General features: G+C 44.6%; 1 protein-coding gene across 1 annotated transcript; it reads right to left on the bottom strand.

Annotated features, from left to right (window-relative positions):
• Positions 1-979: 979 nt before the first annotated feature.
• ACBD3 (acyl-CoA binding domain containing 3) lies at positions 980-18,380 on the bottom strand. Its single transcript, XM_021543314.2, has 8 exons — positions 18,086-18,380; positions 11,044-11,185; positions 9,862-10,002; positions 8,988-9,146; positions 7,430-7,604; positions 4,780-4,972; positions 3,850-4,134; positions 980-3,032 (listed from the first exon to the last, which is right to left on the bottom strand). Exons 1-8 carry the CDS (start codon positions 18,342-18,344, stop codon positions 2,821-2,823), a joined length of 1,566 nt encoding a protein of 521 aa, XP_021398989.1. The 5' UTR covers positions 18,345-18,380; the 3' UTR covers positions 980-2,820.
• Positions 18,381-19,113: the final 733 nt, after the last annotated feature.

The raw sequence follows: 19,113 nt of genomic DNA on the forward strand, positions 1-19,113 counted from the left end.
TTGAGCACACTGCATATCCTTCTGGGATAGCAGAGCCAAGGAAGACCATGCCTTGCTGTCTCCCACCAAAGTGCCTCCAAGAACCTGTTCTAACAGTGTTTTTCCCCTGGGATTATTTAGCTTTTCTCAAAGGACCAGTGTATTGAGAACTGAGCTTTGTCAAGCTGTTGATGTTGTGTCACCTGAGTCACTGCCAGTGGCTCTGTTCCTTCCACAAAATGTTTATAGTAACTCTTATGGAAGGGAGCTGCCCAAAGTGAGCTGTGAGGAGCACAGTGCTTCCTTTCCATTTGGGGAAAAGAGAATTTATACATGCATGAGACAGGTAAAATAGGCTCAACTGGGGCAGGCTTGCTGCTGCAATTGCTTTGATTTTCAGGGCACTTGCACATTTCATGTGAAATGAGCCTGTAGTGTAGCCAGACAATAGTACATTGAACTTCTCAGCATCTTGTTTCTCACAGCAGAGCACTTGCTTTGTCCTCAAAGAGAATTCTGCCCCCCAGGTAAACTCTGGGACCAAACTAGGGCACATCCTGGCCTCAGCTCCAGGATAAGCTGCTTACCAGGAGCAGCTAAGCAGTAAAAAGTGACTGACACAAACCTCAGCATAACTTGCCTTTTTGCCTCTAGGTCCTTGCTTTTCTTCTTGTTTAGTCTAAACCATGCATGGCCCTGTCTCTTGCCCTCCAGGTGAGGACTCTCTTGGAGGAGAGAGCTTACAGATTTTAACTGCCCACATCCAACCCCTTCTGCTACCCACTCAAAACCCAAAGAGAGGATGCAGTTCAAGCTGGGCTCTTCCAGTACTGACAGATACATGCAGAGAGCCAGTGACATTCCTGGGCAGAGCCTTGGACCACAGTGTGAGCATGGTGCTGAACCCCTAATCATGAGAGAGATGATGACAAGGTTATCTTAGCTCAAGAGCCGTACACAGCAATGCCAAGGTTTGCAAATTAATAAAAAGCCAACAGCATTACAGATAAATGTATTTTAATTAGGATTAAATACTATCTCAAGGTATCTTGAAATCGCACTTTTACTGTACTATCAACAGCCAGAGGCAATAAAAAAAAGTCTGGAAATGTTGAAGTTCTAGCATCCAACACATGACAGTAAGTGCTGCCATTTAAAGCGACAAACACCGCTCCCAACAGATATTCTTAGAGGAAGAAGTTGTAACATTTTTGTATGGACAAAGAAAAAAAGTAATTTGAAGACCAGAAGAAATATATTAGTGCCTGCCTTTGTAAAAGGGAGTTTTTTTTGTTGTTTTTCTTTTTTTTTTTTACATTAAATACAGTTTTCTTTAAAAGCAAGGTACTTTCTAAATTCATGGTTTATATACTGTATGTACACAAGAGCAGAACATTGTACAGTGTTTTTGGATAAAGCAGCACTAACTAGCTGTGAGCTGGTACGGTGTTGCTGACCCAAAAAGCAAGATGACAAGTTAAGCACTCTAGGAGAAGTATCTCCATGGTTGGTATGAGAAAAGTAAAGTATCATGTATGTACAAAGTGACCGTTCACACAAACCCCGCCAACTCAGCATCGTTTGCCGTGGAACTGCACATGCTGCAGCTATCAATGGAAGCCTGACTGCAAGAGCTGGTCTGAGACCCAAAGCAACCATTTCCTTTCAGTAACAAGGTGCATCACCCATGCAGAGAGCACTTGCACAAGTCATTATTGCAACACTCACCCCTGGGCTCCGGGGGAGTGGATTCTTACTGCAGCCTCAAGCCAAGGGACACCTGCAGTGCTTTTCGCTTTACAAAATACAAAATGCCCCAACCAAACCGTAAGAAATTGAGATTAAAGCTACATTAAGTATCTGCATGTGCACCTGGCCTTTCTGCCCACAGTTACAAATTAAGGCAGAAAGTTTGCACCCCACTATTGCCAGTTCAGACTAAAAGGGAGTGGCAGCGATTTCCATCATTAGTGCAACATTAACTCCTGTACTCTACCAAAGTGACTGACTGCTCTCCAGGCACAACATGCGTATTCAGGTCTTACAAAACTGGTTTCGGGTTTGTAGCCTTGTAGCTTTTTTAGCCTACCCCATTACACTCAGGAGTAGTCTGTGTCCTGTTTGAAGTCAATTGCATCAAGATATGACTTTTATTCTAGGATTATCAGTGGGACAGAGATTAAGGTTCTTCTTGTTACACATACTTTTAAACTTCATTCAGCTTATGCCTTCAGAAGAGGTTATTTGCTGTACGTTCAGGATGCTGTTCATCCTTGTCTTATACATTACACTGGTTTAAGGAACTGAATGTTTCTTCTTTGATGAGGACAGAAGTGAGACAACTTGTTTCTAAACTGCATAAACTTAAAGTTTCAAGTTTTAATGATGTAAAAAATCTGACATTCAATTACAGTTAGGAGAAACTTGCTACACAGCAAACTGCATCCAAATCTACCAGCAACTGATGGGACCTTTATATTAACCATCAACAAGTTATTCAAGGCATCCAGACCTGGAAACATCAGATCACCCAGCCAGTGAGCCAGCAACTCCCTCCCCCTTTTTCATGAGGCTTTAACAAGTGCAATGGATGTGACCTCAGCACGGGAGCCAATGACTCCAATCCCCAAAAGGTTAGGGAGATCCTGTGTTAAGCCCAATGCAATATGCATTAGTGTCATGGAGCAGGAAGATCCCAGTGTCTACTTGTTAAAAGTTCACACAAACCATACAGATACAGACAGGATGAAACACAGACTCAAAAGGATCCATTATGCTTGAAGAAAATTCCAAATAAAATGACATCTTCTGCACAGCCCAGCCTCAGACACAGCCACACCTTTATCTAGTATAATAAACTCTGTAGTAAACTGTTTTTGACCTCCATAGAGAGTAGGAGTTGTCAAATTTAAGAAGATAAACTCCTCTCCCTGGGTACTGGTGGCTGCCAGCATACACTTCTTCGTGACAGTCTCGTCTGTACACAGGCACTATTTCATCTAGCTGAGGCTTGTTGGCATTCTTTTTGGCTTTTTCTTCACTGCTAGTATTTTCTGCAAGGGAAAAAAAAGAGATGCCAGTGAACATGGGTGGATGCTTTATGAAAGAAAAACTAATCTCTAGGGGACAAGGCGCTCTTTGTTAGCTTAGGAATGAGAGGAGCTGCAGGGATTCATATTAAGGCTGGGGCTGAAGCACTCAGAAGCAGGAGGAACAGCAAGCATGCTCACTTTATCATGATTTTAACACCTTGATATTAAAAACCACCACCCATCTCCCCAACACAGCCAGGTCAGTTTGTGGAGATGCCAAACTCTAGTTGTCAGTACAACAATCACCCAGCACTGATGTGCCATACTGACTAGCACAGATTACTTGGTAGTGATGACCAAAAAGCCAAGTTAGGGCAGCTCTTTCCAAGCAAATCACATGCTCATTTCAAAACATTCTTGTGTTGCTATGCTAGACTCCTCCACAAGCAAAGGCTGTGACCTGTGTCTCAGCCACTTGCTCTCTGAGGCTGTTTTGCTGCAGCCTCAAGGAAACTTCCTCCCCAGAAACATCTCTTGAACAGGACAGGATTGTCCTCAAGGTTTCAGAGTGCAGAGGCACTGTGCTCTGTTATAGCATGGGTTTCAGTTTACTGAGTAGCTGACTTAGGAAAAGGATTTCCCCAGCCTCAGCTGCTTTAACCTGTCTGTGACCCAAGGAGGGGACTGAAGTTACTTGCAGAACTGCAGTTGCTGGTCACAATTGAAAACATGCCTCCAGCCAGATGGAAGCCAGAGAAAGCAGGAAATTACACAAGATCAGCAGTAGGGGTTTACTTCACAGCAAACCCTGACAGTTTACCTGAATTAGCCTGCTTACCTTCCTCTTCCTCCTCATCATCACTGGACTCGCTGACATGCACACTGACTGCAGTATTAGGGGAGTCTGTCCATTCAAAATACACCCCAAAACCAATGTCATAATTGTCTGTAGCAAACTCCCAGAAGAGGTAAGACCCCTCTTCATGAGTTGGGACTCTGACTGTAACCACTTCCCCTCGGCCCACTGTGATCACAGAGTCTGCATCCTGACGGATTTTTTCCTTGAAGTCTTTGATCTGGGGTCGTGTCCACATGGATGGAGCAGCAATCACTGGGACAGAATCTGGAGACAGGGGAGGAAATACTCCAGTTAGGCTCTGTTTCAGTTATTTATGCTGCATACTTAAGTGTGTGCCTGAGGAGTACTTGAGGGCCCCAAGCATTCAAGTTGCTTCCAGGTAATTTTTTTTAACAGAAGAAGCAAGTTACAACTCTAAAAAGATGTATGAAAGAGTGAAAATTTAGTTATAACACTACTAAATGCTACCAGTTCACCCATCCAGCACATTTAAACCAACAGTGCTTATGCAGAAAAGCCTCAGAAGGCAAATGCACTGCTACAGGTGACAGGTTTGTATTGCACAGAACCCTTCACTGGAAGGATCTTTAAACAGCTCTGACCCAGTTCAAATAAAACTGAGCATATTTCTGCCCAGAACAGCTTTGTGCTAGAGCTTCCTTCAAATCTGGAGTGGCAAGAGATTCTGGATCCCATCAACTTTGCAATTTTGCAACTTTGAAATACTCCTCCTTCCCTCCCCTCCCAAAGCTGACCTTTGCTCTGCAGTATTATTCTCTCATGAGAACCTAGTTTTTCCATAGGCAGATGAAGCCAAACACAGAACCACAGTAACCCTACTTAAGACACCTGAATCCTAAGAAAGATTTTTGCTATTTATTTTTAATTAAGAAATTCAGCTAGTCCCACCTTTTGGTCCATTCTCCAATGCTTCTTCCAAAACCTCTGGATCCAACTCTTTTTCAGGGCTGTCTGCATGTGCACTGGCCTGCCCATTAATGGATGGGGTGTCCCCTGGGGCAGGGGTGTTCACCTTCGATGCAGTAGTTAGGGGTGTCCCTGTCGCTGCCACCACTGCATCCTGCTGCTTCTGTAAGGCTGCCTAAAACAACAGGAATTTAAGTCAAGTACAACCAAACCCTCCCAAGATGCCAGCTTTACATCCTCCAGAAAAAGGTATGCAGACAATTTAAAGAAAAAACCTCCCCCTTCACCTTACAAGGGGGCTTGACTCAAAAGACCAGAAGCAGCACACATTAACCAGTTACATCTACTCAGTCCCAAGGGATGTGAAGTCACTTGTTTCTAGGCTGGTGAATACAATCTGAACAAAAAAATGTTCAACTTTCAAATTAATTACAGTACACACAAACTCTTGCACTGAACTATGGAAGTTTTTCATTCCTATAATGTTTCTATCCAAGTTGGAAGTTTGACTTGTTTGCTGGTTTGTTGTTTTTTTTTTTCCCTGGCTGGAAGGGTTCCATCCAGCCTGAGCTCATCCAGGTCTAAAAAGAGCTGACTATTGAAGGTCTGTTAGCTACTTGCCAATTTATGAGTTAAACAGAGAACTCTCTAGAGCAGCCTCCTTGTCCCTTGTTATCAGCCCAGAGAGACAACACAGGCTTTATTTGTTGGGACAGGGAAAAGGTATAAGTGACAGTGCCACTTTAAAGGATAACCCAATAATCACAAGATTTTGATGAGCAAATGGAATATAGGTATCCTGCAGGAATATGAAGACAATATAGAAAAAATACCAGTTAAGATTTCAAATTTAAGCAATTGCATAGATGCTGTCCAGATTTTACTACTTACTACAGCAGTTTTGTGCACTGAAAGGTGGTGTGAACTTTTCTACATAACTATTGCACAAAGCCCTTCCAAGATTAATTACATCAGAAGCTGATCTGCAAGCAGAACAGCACTTTATAACAGCACTAAGAGATCCCAGTGCACCTGGCATCCAAATAAAGAATTCCTCAGAAGTGTTACAGAAGCTACATGAGGAAAGGCCAAAGAGTAATTATAACAGGGGAGAAAGTCTCTGCCTTTCCTACACCACCTCAGCTCCATCCAGCTGTGGTTTGGCTTAGAAGGGAGCTATAAAGATCATCTAGCCCCACACCCCTGCCATGGTAATGGACACCTTCCACTAGACCAGGCTGCTCAAAGCTCCATCAAACCTGTCCATGAACACTTCCTGGGATGGACTTCCACAGTTTCTCTGGGCAATCTGTGTCAGTGTCTGAGCACCCTCACTGTAAAAAAAAAGTCTTCCTTATATTCACTCTAGACCTACACTGTTGCAGATGAAAACCTCTGCCCTTTGTCCTGTCACTAGAGGCCTGGTAAAAAGGTCTTTCTTTGTGTTTCTTTACAAACCCCCTCACTGAAAGGCTGCAGTGAGGTTTCCCCAGAACCTTCTCTCCTCCAGGCTGCACAGCCTCAGCTCCCTCAGCCTCTCTTTATAGCAGAGGTGCTTCAGCCCTCTGAGCACGTTTGTGGCTCCTCTGGACTTGCTCCAACAGGTCCACATCCTTCTTTTGCTGGGGACCCCAGAGCTGGATGCATCACTGCAGCTGGGGCATCACAAGAGCAGAGCAGAGGGGCAGAATTATCCCTCTCCCTCAGCTTTCTGGCCACACTTGTTTTCCTGCATCCCAGGATACAAAGGACTTTCTGAGCTCTAAAAGCCCACTGCCAGCTCATACCCAGTGCTTCATTCAGCAGTCCAGCTCTGCAGGACAGCTCTCAACCCATTCACCCCCAATACTGTACTGATATTGGGGAGTGCCCTGACTTGACCCACTGCAGGGGCCTTGTTGAACTTCATGAGGCTCACACAGCTCTCTTTATTGGATATTTTTTACTGAGGGCATCAGCCTCCACAAAATACAAATTACATAACAGGAAATCAGTTACTGAATTTTAGGTCTTTAGCTCAAGAACAGACCTCAGGCTGGCAGCTACAGCCTGTCCTCCCACCCAAATCATGAGCAGCTTATTGCAGGCAAGCAACTTCATCGGCTGTTAGTATGTGATGAAGACAGGCAATAGGTGCAGAAGGAGAGAGAAATCAGCAGTGCTCAGGCTGGCAGGGAAAAGCAACCTCCACCCCAGCAGTGATGCTACAGTGCTGCATAGGCATGCTCAGCTAGAAACACAGGGCTGACCACAGCCTGCTGCTCTGCACTGATCTTCAGGAGAGTCACCTGAAGAGGTCTGTTCATGCTCAGATGCACTGGTGTGTCATTAAATTACACACACACATCACCATCACTGCAGCAGAGCGGCTCACATTTCATCTTTAATAATAATACTGAACCAAGTCATTAGTAAAGAATGCTTACTGTTTTCTTAATTAACAGCTGCTTCAGAAAACTACTCCAAAAGATGAAACAAATAAAGGGGCTTTGGTGTTTGAATCTGAAGCAGCATTACTCACTAGCTGGGTAGATCTCCCTGTAGCAATTATCCTTCCAAGGAGATAACAGCAGACACATTCATACGTCCCAGTGACAGGCTGGGACACAAAGCCCAGGCTGCCCAGCCATACCTGCTGCTGTGCGAGCTGGACCTGGTAGAGCTGCTGCATGTACTGCTGGTAGTGCTGCTCCTGGAGCTGGCGGATGAGGATCTGCTGCTGCTCGTAGTTGCCGGGATACTGCTGGGCCGCGTACTGCTGGAACTGCACGGCCGTCTGCGAGTTCAGCGCTGCCATGATCTGCTGCCTGCACGGCACGGGGAGCACAGCACGGCCTCACCAACAGCTCGGGCACCGGGCAAGCCCTGCCTGAGCTGCCTTGCAGGCCACTTACAGCACTAAATTCCATTCTGCAAAACCCAACTAAAATACATCTACGCAACGGACCAGAACCCAGAGCTAACACAGACGTGGGTTTTGCCTGAAAATATGCTGAGAACATAAACAAGGGAGCAATATTTTCTACCCATTGTTTGGAAACATCAAATGTTAAAACAACAAAAGCTCTTACGTAATTCCTGATCCGATGAAGAGGCAGTGCTACACAAAACCCACGACTGAATTTCTCAAACAAGCAAAGGAAAAACCCACATATGCCTTTTCCAGAAACCATCCTTCCAGCAGACCTTCTATAAATATTGGTAGGAATAAACCTGCTGTAGCACAGCACACCAATGCTTTTTGGTGAATCTAAGAAAAACACACAATATAACTATCTTAGTTGTCCTGGTCAGTATGCAAACAAATACAAAAAACATGACTGACAGTGGCCTAATTCAGGAATTAAAAAAAAAAAAAAAAAAGCTGCCAGATGGGGCATCTGCATCTCCAGTAAACTCAACTGCTGAAACTTCAGGAGGAACACATGGGTTACATATACACAGGCTGTTTTTCTCCTCTCTCCAAAGAGCTAACAGAAATCCTATGGCTAAATGACAAGATAGATCAAGGGCCTGTCTCATGTTGTGTCCATCAGTGACCAGCTATCAGTGTTTCAGAGGAAGGAAGAAGTATCACACAATTGCAAGAAAAATTCTTTTCTTCTCAAAATATACTCTAAAGCATCAGTACTAGACTGGTCTAATATCCCAAAGAGCAGCATTTACTGCTTTTCAGCAAACTGTGACCAGTTTAGAATGGTGTCCCCATTCCTTTTCTGTCTAAACACTTTATCTCTGTAACCTGCTATGACCACTTAATACACAACTCCCATTCACGTGAAAAAAACCCTCAACTTCAAGGCATACCACACTTCCTGTTACTTAGCACTGTGCAACACTTTATTGTATATAAATTCATGTCTGTCTCTTACACTTCTCTGGCTCTCACCATGTTAAGCAGCAAAACTTGTGGTTTAATTATTTGCTCCCTTCTCAAAACCATTGCATAGCAAGCACAGGATCTACTTCAGAGACACCCCCTGCATTTTTATGGCAGAAAATAGTTGCTGACTGATGTGGAACAGCTTTACTATTCTCTTAAATATCACATGTGCAAAGCCAGATCTGTGTTTTCAGCATCCGGATGTGATGGGAACAATTAATTAAAATTAGAACTGCATATTCCAAGTATAGAATTGTCTCAAATGCAAGGCAGTTATTTTCTTTTAAGTGTTGTTTCCACTACTCACTTCTGCTGTTCCATCCGAAGTCGCTCCTCCTCTATTCTCCTCCTCTCCTCTTCTTCCCTTCTCAGTCTTTCCTCCTCTTCTCGCCTACGTTTTTCTTCTTCCTTTTGTAACCGCTCCCGCTCCTCCTCCTCACGCCGCCTTCGCTCTTCCTCTTCTCTCCTGCAACATCCACTCAATAAGCCATTTCAGCATTCCTACAATCCTAGGATCAGTTATTTTTAGCATGCTGTAAACCTGCCTTTTGCCTGCCCAGTGAGGCTTTTAGTCCGGTACCATCTCCTCACACTAAAATTGGCCTGGAGAAGTGGCTTACTGGACACACACAAAAATCGGATTACTGCAGTTTTACTGCACTCAGCAGCATGACAAGGGTAAATTCGGTGTTACAATTTGATATTCATGCTAACCTGTTAGTATGCCACCTGTATAGCAGAAAAAATTGCCTGGAAGCTTTAAGCACATCTTCCAAGCTTTCACACATGTTCATTAATGATGTGGATACTATGGTTTAATAATCACACCTGGAAGCAATAACAAGGCAGACTTTGTCAAGCTGCTAACTCATATTAGAAGAGAAGGTTAAAACTGACAATTTAATATTCTCTGTATATTTAGTCCACAGACATATCGGGACAGACATTTTGTGAAGCATTTCTTCTTAGGCAGATCATCAGCAAAATTTTTAAAACTCCTAAACAACGATCCATTACTGGCAAAGTAGAAAGGCTTAAAGAGATCAAATGGTACCACAGCCTCCTACATTGCAAGTATTTCCCTTCACAAGACAACTCCAGCCTAAGCTGGCTGTGATACTGTCCGCAGGCCAAGAGTTACACACTCCATAGATGCTAACACCAAAGCACCCAAATGTTACCTTTTCTTTTCTTGCTCTTCTTTCTCTATCTTGTGGGAAGTGACATATGTTGAGAACAAATGGCAGCACCTATGTAGGAGCTTGACAAATTCTGTCATAGCTTTTTGCTTTGACATGTTTCCAAGGGCAGCCCATTCCTTCCTGAGAGAGAGAATTCAGCTGAAACAACAGACTCAACTCTTTTTAAGCTAGTAGTGAGCACTGACAACTCAGCAAAGAAAAGAAAGTTGGAAAACCAGGAATCAAATATTATCATTTGCAGTTTCAGAGAACCAACAACTTCTTCCCAAAGGCAGTACAACGTTCTCTTCTGCCTGCACAATGTTCTCTTTTCTTCTGTCTTTCAAATAGACATAACTCAGCTCTTACACGAAATTTCATACATCCCATCAACCCTACTTTGAATTCTGAACTATGACCAAAAACTTCCCAGCTACAAGTGAACCTGAAGTATTTTTCTAACCTACTTCCACTCTAGTTTGTGGAAAAAAAAGTATATATTTTTCTGAATGAACAAACATGGTAACAAATATTGATTACAGCACTTCAGTTGGTTGAAAGAAAGAGCCTTGTTCTTTGTAAGAAAAGCTGCATCCTTTTGTGCAGAAGCAGTGCACTGGGTCCACCTCAGAGAAGCCACTGCTGTGTTGCACATTGCCTTCATTCTAGAACACTAAAAAGAGCAACAGTGAACATGAGAACTGCAGCCTGAGCTGGAAGCAACACAAGAGACATACTTGAGACTTCCCAGGTCTCATAAAAGATTTACTCAGGGTTTAAATGCATAAGGTTTTAATCTTCTGACTTCAGAAAATATCTTGGTGTTAGGACAAGCTGTGGTGAATGCTTCTACCACTGGCAAAAGCCTTAGCCTGCTGTAGCCACGGTGTGGAGTTCTGATGAAACAGGGGCCTGCATGTTAATGCATCTTAAACTGCTATGAGAAACTGGACTGTCAGCCGAGCAGCTTTTAGTGTGGTTGAAAAAAAAACAAACAATATTCTTCTGTTAGCTCCAGTACTGAACTGTGACTCACAATTCTAAGATGTATTTGAAGAGGCCACTTTCACTTTCCACTAGCACAGACACTTGAGATAACCCACACAGTTGTAGAAATTGGATGATGTTATCTTCTCACAGGAAAAGCAGAGTTAAGACCAACAAAAGCACCAGCCCTTTTACCTCCTATCATTCCCCAGCACATCAAAGAATCCAACTTCAGGGCAAGTGTCAGGGTTGTAAGGTCCCAGCAGAACCTGCTTGTGCAGTGCCACAAGTTTGAGCTTTTCTTCATATGTTGGATGAAAGGCTTTGCCATCTTTTTCTGTAGGGGAAAAAAAAAAATCATTTTCACTATTGTGATTAATTAAGCACAGAATATGAGTGAGTGTTTTGCATAACCATTACCATTATTTCCACCATAAAAAAAAGAGAACAAAAGTCGAGTCACAAAAGATTAGACAAATTAAGTCAGTTCTTTTAAAAATATAAATCTGTCCAGAAGAAACACATCTATTTTGGCTAATGAAAACTTCAGTGTGGAGTGCTTTGCATCCCACTATCTACAGTCAGTCATCACATAGATATTTACATTAAATTGTTGAACATCACACCATATGGATCTGTATCTTCAAAATATTTAAAAACTTTAAGTGAATTCAAATGTGTCTGCCAAGTCTACTCTAGTGTGCACAGAATGGATTTCCACAAAGAAAGATGTGATGCTAGCTTTATGAACTGCTCTCCTTTCATGCTCTTCACATTGATGAAAGCAGAACAACCAAGGTTGAAGGCAAGGAGAACTGCAGAGAGGAAAAAATAAGAGTCAAGGAGAGTTTTCCTTGAGGGAATACAATTGCTGCCCTTGGCCAAGGCAGCTGGAACAGCCCCTCACAATGAAAATCCTTGCACCTGACTCCATCAGCTCGAACACATACAGTGAATTCTGACAATAAGAAGGCAACATAAGGCTGAAAAAGTTCCAGTGGCTCCACAGGAAGATCTTCTGAAGCATTCCCAGTTAGATCCCACCATGATTTTACTGTTAAGAAGATACTTGCATTGATTTAAAATGATATATGAATTAGTCAGCTTACCTCAACACATTTGAATTGTCAAAACAAATCAAACAAACAGGCACTGTTGTGTGTGACTACACTGTTCATTGAGAGGAAGACATTTTTCTTGAACAGGAAAACAGATAAATAAGCATCTCCTTTTGGAAGGAGAAATAAGGAAGCTACTACCAGAGGTAAAAAACAACCACTTCCCACAACTGCACTGCTCTCCACGTAACTGGGAGCTGGAGACAAAGCTGCCACTCATTCCCAGTTCTTTGGAGCAAGGTGTTTACAGCCCCAAACTGAACAGTCCACACCTAAATTTCAGGCTGACACATACTGCAAAATTGCTTGGCTGACACTTGTCAACAGTTATTAACAGGAAAATAAGTGAATCTTGGAACTACAGTGGAAGGAAAATACCCCTACTACAGTACTGAAAAACTCAGAGCAAATACTTCTGGAAATCAGAAACAATCCTAGGGGAAAGTGCTTGCATGCCTCAGCAAGACATTATATTTTTGATAGAGAAAGTTCAGTACATTGCTGGACTTAGCTAAAAAAATCACAAGGAACTACTACATGCATGCTGTTTATTTTGAAGCCACAATCAAATTATTAGGAAGGCAAACATTTAATTACTTATTATCCATTCCTAGAAGTCCACATCACTGTTGCAGAATTTCAAGTATTTGCTCTTCTCCCAGTGTCACACAGCCTTGCAGCAAATATAACTGCCAGCTTCAAAAACAGAAGCATTTCTGCCCAAAAATATCTACTTCCAAAAGTATCTGGTGGGGTAGAAAAGGTAAAAGTAAAAACTGAAACAGAGTTTACTCAGTGTATACAATGAAAGGATAAGAGGCAGCTGACACAAACTGAAGTATAAGAAATGCCACTTAAGTATTTTTATGGGGTTTTGTTTGTTTGCTTGAAGTTGTTGGGGGTTTCTTAATGCTGTTGTTTTTGGGTTTTTTTAAACTGAGATTGATCAAGCACTGGAACTGGTTGCCCTGAAAAATTTTTTAAGTTTCCATGATTGAAGATGTTAAAAACCAAAGAGAGACAGTGCCACGAAGCCTGAACTGAAAAGGAGGGCTAAACCTGACAATCCCCAGCAGTCCCTTCCCACCCCAAGTTTGTGATCCTTAAGGGATTCAAATCACACATTCTGGTGAGTTTTCTACTCCTGCTCTCAGGCCTACCAAAGAGCCCTTTGGCTTTTCCTCAACTCTACACAGTTTATACTCAACTCAGAATTTACTTATTAGACAACAAGCACTTCCATTAGCCTCAATAAAGAGCACTACTTTGAAATAATACTTAATGTCCTGGGGCATTGTGCTACAAAGCAAGTCAATAGATAAAGGTACTGCACTGAAATTTTGCCAGGCTTCTGAACAAAGCATGATTCTCAAGGGGTCCCTATAGCACAGTTAACTTTTCACAACCTGTGTACCTACACCTGTCTGGCAAAACACACAGCTGGTTTTTGTGCTAAACTGCTACCTAAGCCAGGTAACATCAATATTTGAACTCACTCCTGAGAAGAGTTAAAGTGAAAAAACCTTTCCCATGCAATGCACAGCACATCTTCATTTTCACAGAACAGAGAAGTCAGACCTCATGCCCTAATTACTGTCAGAAGCCAAAATCTGCATTTACAAAGAATGGTGACCCAAGGGAAGAACAACAAACAAGCTAAATAAGAGAGGGTAAAAGACATAGGAGAAAAATACAAGACAAGCTTCCAGTGACTTTTACATAATGTAGCTTAGAAGCAAATTATCAGAAAAACACTTGCAGCCAGTTGGACAGTGAAGTTACGTTTCATACTAACTATTTTGCAGTTGAACTCTACAGCATAAACCACACTGTAATTAGCCCAAAGATCAGGAATTTTTGGTGTTTAACTGAACCAGAGGACCTGAATTCATCTGCAGAGTCAAATATGCCAAAAAGAGCATTAGTGTGTCTAGACAAGTAGAAGTGCCAAAGGGATCCAAGCATCCGTGAACATGCCATTTAAGCATTACCCACACACCTCGCACAGCTGGGGGAAGTGGAAGAACACCAAAGAGCTCCAGGGAACACACTGAAAAATCCAAAGGACATGCACAGCAGTAAAACAGCAACTGTACCACCTTCCCTATGCCACTGGTATCCCTGACCCAACAAGGGCAGGGACATGCTCAGTTTTCCCCACAACAGAAAGATGAAGCTGTTACTAGTAACGTGAGGGGCTTATGTCACTGTGTGCACTGTATTATTGACATGGATTGATAAAAGCCATAAATTTAGACACAAAGGAGTTTAAGAAATATGCTTAAGAGATTGCATTGTGCAAGATACTGCTACTCCTCTGTAACTTCAGATTTTTCCCCATTAGAAACACGACACACCGTGCTACACCTTCCACTCCATCTTCACCTACTGCACCCACTCTGAATGCCTAATTCCACTGGGATATCATTCAGTTGAGTCATCTAGAAGCAACTGGAAAATAATTTCTGAAGAGTGATTTTTCACCTCATACCTTTTAAGAGCAAAAGTCACATATGTTAATGCTATTCATTTGCAAGGTTTTAATGAGCAAGACCAAAACTGAGAAGCATGAGGACTGAACTGCTGCCTGCAGAGCCCAATTCATTCTTACACTCCTAATCCTCCTCTCCTGAAAGCGTGCTCTGCCTCAACAGAAGAATTACTGACTGGCCCTTCCAATTAAATATGATCAAAGCTCAACTTCACAAATGTAGATACGTTATAGGGGTTTTCATATTCTTGACAACAAGAGTCTACTTAACTTACGAATTACAATCATACCATCAAATTAGTGCTCAAAAAAAAAGGTCAGACAATTAACTGAGAAAGATGTTCTGCTGAGGTTGAAGATGCATTTTTATTAGGATAAGAGGAAATAACTTAGAGCAGTCAAACAAAATTAGAGTGCTTAACATTCCAGGAGAGCTTTTAGATACCAAAATGATATGGTTTGTATACTGTCTGCTCAGATGTGCTGCACTGTAAATCATTTTAGACAGTGCATGAACACTTCACGGACTGTCATATATTGAAGGTTGGGTGCAATGGTATTTTAATGACAGGATGTGGAAAACAACAAAGCCAGGCTGATCCAGGGAGAGATTTGCTGGCAGAGCTATGCAAGCCATCCTCTCCTGCTTCAGGACAGAGCTTGAACAGGTTACCTTCACTGGCATAACTTGTACCAGCTCAGCAAGCAGAGGAAGCCATCAGAGACACTCCCTGCTGGGCCAGAGGCCCCAGGCCTCACAATTACAGGCAGTCCTAGAGACAAGGCAATGTGCAATGACTGTAACATGACTGTTCTCCACTGTATGCTGGATCCAGCACAGTGCAGCAGCTTCTTAATGGCAGCCAAAATGCTGCTTAACACTGCACTAGGCTTAACAGAGCAGGGAGGGAGAGCGCATAAGGGAAAGAAGGCTCTTGTTTCCCACAGAAAAATGGACTGGAACACTGTTACCATATATTTTCTATGCCTCTGTTATTCTGAAAAGCTCTCTTCACAAGCCATTATGAATCTTAAAAAAAAAAAAAAAAAAGAAAGAAAAAATATAGTGCACATCTCCTGCACAGCCTAAGGCCTAACAGTTGAAGTGACCCAGGGTCGAGCATTTTAGATCTGCTTTAGATTTCTCTTTATCAGAGACAGAATAAAGTAGCTTTTGAGTCTCTTTAATATCCTAGCCTAGTTTCTGTTGTGTTTTGCTCATTGTTTATACACGCTCTCACCCGGTCTTGTCTCTGAGCAACTCTGTTACCTGCAGTATACCACCACTGACAAGTGCCAGCAGCCACAGTAATAAGCAAACTTGAAGTATTTTTATCAGATTAACCTTATCTTGTAACCCCAAAAGTTACAGACAACTTGGGCTGCAGACTGAAGCAGAAAAAAAGCCGCTTAACTATCAGCATAGTTTTTAGAAGAATGGTCAGAAACAAGATCTCAGCACTGACCTATTAACATAGGCCACCCTTCAGATAGATCTGTTGCCTCCTGAAGTACAGGAGGAATCCCTGTTTGCTGCTTGGCATGCACAGGGCTGCTAACCAAGCGTGCCCACTCCCACAGTTGTTCTGACAGCATAAAAATAATTTGGAAATGAGACCACTTATTTTTGGAGCTGTGCAGATATAGAACAAGCTGGAAGAATCAGTAACCCAAGCATTGCAAGCTCCTGTAGCTCCCCATCAGACCTATAAATAAAAATCTTTGTGTTATGTCACTTTTAGGAAAAAATCTACAGATTAAATGATGAGCAATGACTTTGTGCGAGTTATTCCAGCCACAAGGATAGAGAAACAAAATTTTCACTGGAAAGACTGACTACACAATTGAATGGGGAAAATTATCATCTTATGAGCAGTACCATGAGTTACAAGAAATTGCAGAAGGTTAAAAAAGGAGTGGAAGTAAGCTGATTAAAAAGTTTTGATTAAAAAGAACAGCAACAAAAAAAAAACATTGCTAAGAGAGCACAAGGCAAGGAACTGGAACTTACACACAAATAATGCTGCACAGACTTCACCATTAGAGAGGAGATAAAGCCAGAACATAAACTGTGTTAAAACGTGATATAACAGATATAGGTTATTGCTACATAGCAACAATATAGATAAAGTATTCACAGCACCTAACTTTTGCACTGTAAACACAAGTTCATACTGTAAAAACAGGTTCCCATAGAATATTCAGCCCAAGACAGAAAAAGACCACAGCTGACCAAGACAAGGAATTTGCTGCTGCAGAGACATTTCCTTCTGCATCATTAAACACAACCAGAACTCTTTTAAGCAACTTATTTTACTGAAAGAAGAAAGAAACATTGAGTACAGTGCTTCCACAACCTGATAAGCTCTGATACAGGAGGAAAAAAAAAAAGCTCATGTTTTTTTTTACAGCTTAAAAAAAAATAACACCTCTGTATATTAACATGCTAAAAAAAATAACTATTTTGTTGAAGGGCATCAGAACAGATTGAAAGCACCAGGGCTAGGAAAACTGCTTAGTGTCTCACATACTCCTAACAATTACCAGGTGCAGGTCAGCTAATGTGAAGAAAGATAGCTTTGTCCTTCCAGCAGTGTTTCCACCTGCCAGCAAGTGCTTCCCCTTAGAAAGAGGCAGCCTCCCCGGGAGGTCATCTAACAACTGACTGCCACAAGACTGACCTTTCCAAGTGCACAGCTTGTCTTCCCTAATGCAGGCATGAGGCTGTACTGCCTGCCCCACCTGAAGCAGGGTCTGCCTGAAAGCCACAGGGGTGAAACATTGCTGAAATGTGCTCAGTGAAGTGAGCACAGCTCCTCCCTAAAAACGCCACAGCCCTCTTCTCCCTCCTGAGGACACCGCGTGTGGCAAGGTACGTCCACCTTCCCAAGAAGCAAACCTGGCTTACAGGAGATCCCAGCAAAAACATTCCAGGTCTACACCTCGGTATTTCACAGCTGCCTGCTGGGGTCATGGTGGCACACAGAATCATAGAATCATTTAGGCTGGAAAAGACTTCTGAGACTATCGAGTCCAGCTTATGAACGCCATGGCACTGATTGCCGCCTCCAGTCCTTCCTTAAACACCTCCAGGGACGGTGACTCCACCACCTCCCCGGGCAGCGCATTCCAATGTTTAATCACCCGTTTTGTGTAGAAATTCTTCGTAATCTCCGCCCTGAACTTTCCGTGGCACAGCTCAAGCTGTGTCCTCTCGTCCTGAAGCAGCAAAGCCAGCCCTGGAGCTGGCACACTGAGGAGAGGGCACGGCACTCCCGCCAGGACCCGGCTGTCAGCAGGCGCGGCACCGCTCACGGCGAGCGCTCCTCGCCCACGCCTGCGAGCTCTCCGTTCCCGTGCCACCGGCACCGAGCTCTCCCACCGCCGCGCCGGTTTTAGGCGGGGAGCTGCACACCCCGGCAGTGCCAGCCTCTGCTCCCGCCCCGGCTCACGCCCGGCACCAGGCAAAGCGCATCCCCGCGGGCCGCCGGGACGCGCTGCCCGCCCCGGCACACCGAGCGCTCCTGCGGGCGGCACCGGGGCTCCGCCCGAGCCCCGCGGCCCGGCCCGGCGGGCGCTGCCGCCCGGGGCTCCCCGGTGCCGGGGAGGGCGGTGCGGCCGGGCTCACCTTTGAAGAAGCGCAGCGCCAGCCCGTAGAGCTCCTCCAGCGCGAAGCCCCAGCGCCGCTCCAGGCTCAGCGCCGCCTCCTCCGCCGCCTCGCCGCCGGCCTCCGCCGCGCCCGGGGCGCCGGGGCCCGCTCGGCCCCGCCCCGCCGCCGGCTCGCCCTGCGCCGGCCGCGCTTCGCAGGGCGGCACCTCGGCGTTGGGGCTCAGCGTCAGCCCGTCCACCGAGACCTCGAGCCGGTCCGAGCTCAGCACCGCCGCCATCCTCCGCCGCCTCCCACCCGCCCTCCGCCTCCTGCTCCGCTGCGGCGGCCACGTCCCGACTTCCCGTCCCCTCCGACCCGGATCTTCCGGGCCCGCCCGCGTCCCCGCCCCCGCCCGCCGGGCCGCGGGATGCGCCGGGCTGCGGCTGGCGGCCGGCTCGTCCCCTCCCCTCCCCTCGGGAGCAGCGCCTGGCCCTGGCCCTGGGCTGCCGCACCCCGGGATCCCGGGGACGTGAGTGCCTGCGGGAGCCGCCGCCGGGCACCCTGTCCGCGCTTCTTGGATGATTGGTTGATAATGGTTTTTCAACAGCGGTATCGCCCTCGTGAGGGGAGACTGCGGGAGCTGTGCCTGTTAAGTCTGAAGAAGACAAGACTGAGAGAGAATCTCAATAATACGTAAAATTATTGGAAAGTGCTGAGACTTTCGGTGGTGCCCATGACAGGATGTGGAACAATGGCTGTAGACTATAACACAAGAAATTCCACCTCAACCTTTTGCAGTGAGGCTGGCAGAGAGCTGAAACAGGCTGCCTTGAGAGGTCATGGAGTCTCCCTCTCTGGAGACATTCAGACCCCACCTGGATGAGTTCTGTGTCACCCGCTCCAGGTGACCCTGCTTTGGCAGGGGGTTGGGCTGGGTGATCTCCAGAAGTCCCTTCCCAGCTTGACAATTCTATGATTCTGTAAAAGCCTTTTGGTCCAGCTGGAAGGTGGTGTGGAGTCTGCTGCTGACCTTGCCCTCCTCTCTCAGAAATCATCCTTCAGACCTC

The sequence above is a fragment of the Lonchura striata genome, chromosome 3, assembly GCF_046129695.1.
Source record: "Lonchura striata isolate bLonStr1 chromosome 3, bLonStr1.mat, whole genome shotgun sequence".
NCBI classification, from domain to species: Eukaryota; Metazoa; Chordata; class Aves; order Passeriformes; family Estrildidae; genus Lonchura; species Lonchura striata.

What these genes read in the sequence shown, in the direction of transcription:
- ACBD3 (XM_021543314.2), bottom strand. Translation starts at nt 18,344, where the DNA reads ATGGCGGCGGTGCTGAGCTCGGACCGGCTCGAGGTCTCGGTGGACGGG. An exon ending in GGCGCTGCGCTTCTTCAAAG is followed by an intron (nt 11,186 to 18,085) that starts GTGAGCCCGGCC and finishes TTTCCCCTACAG; the next exon opens with AAAAAGATGGCAAAGCCTTT. An exon ending in GAAGAGCAAGAAAAGAAAAG is followed by an intron (nt 9,147 to 9,861) that starts GTAACATTTGGG and finishes TGGATGTTGCAG; the next exon opens with GAGAGAAGAGGAAGAGCGAA.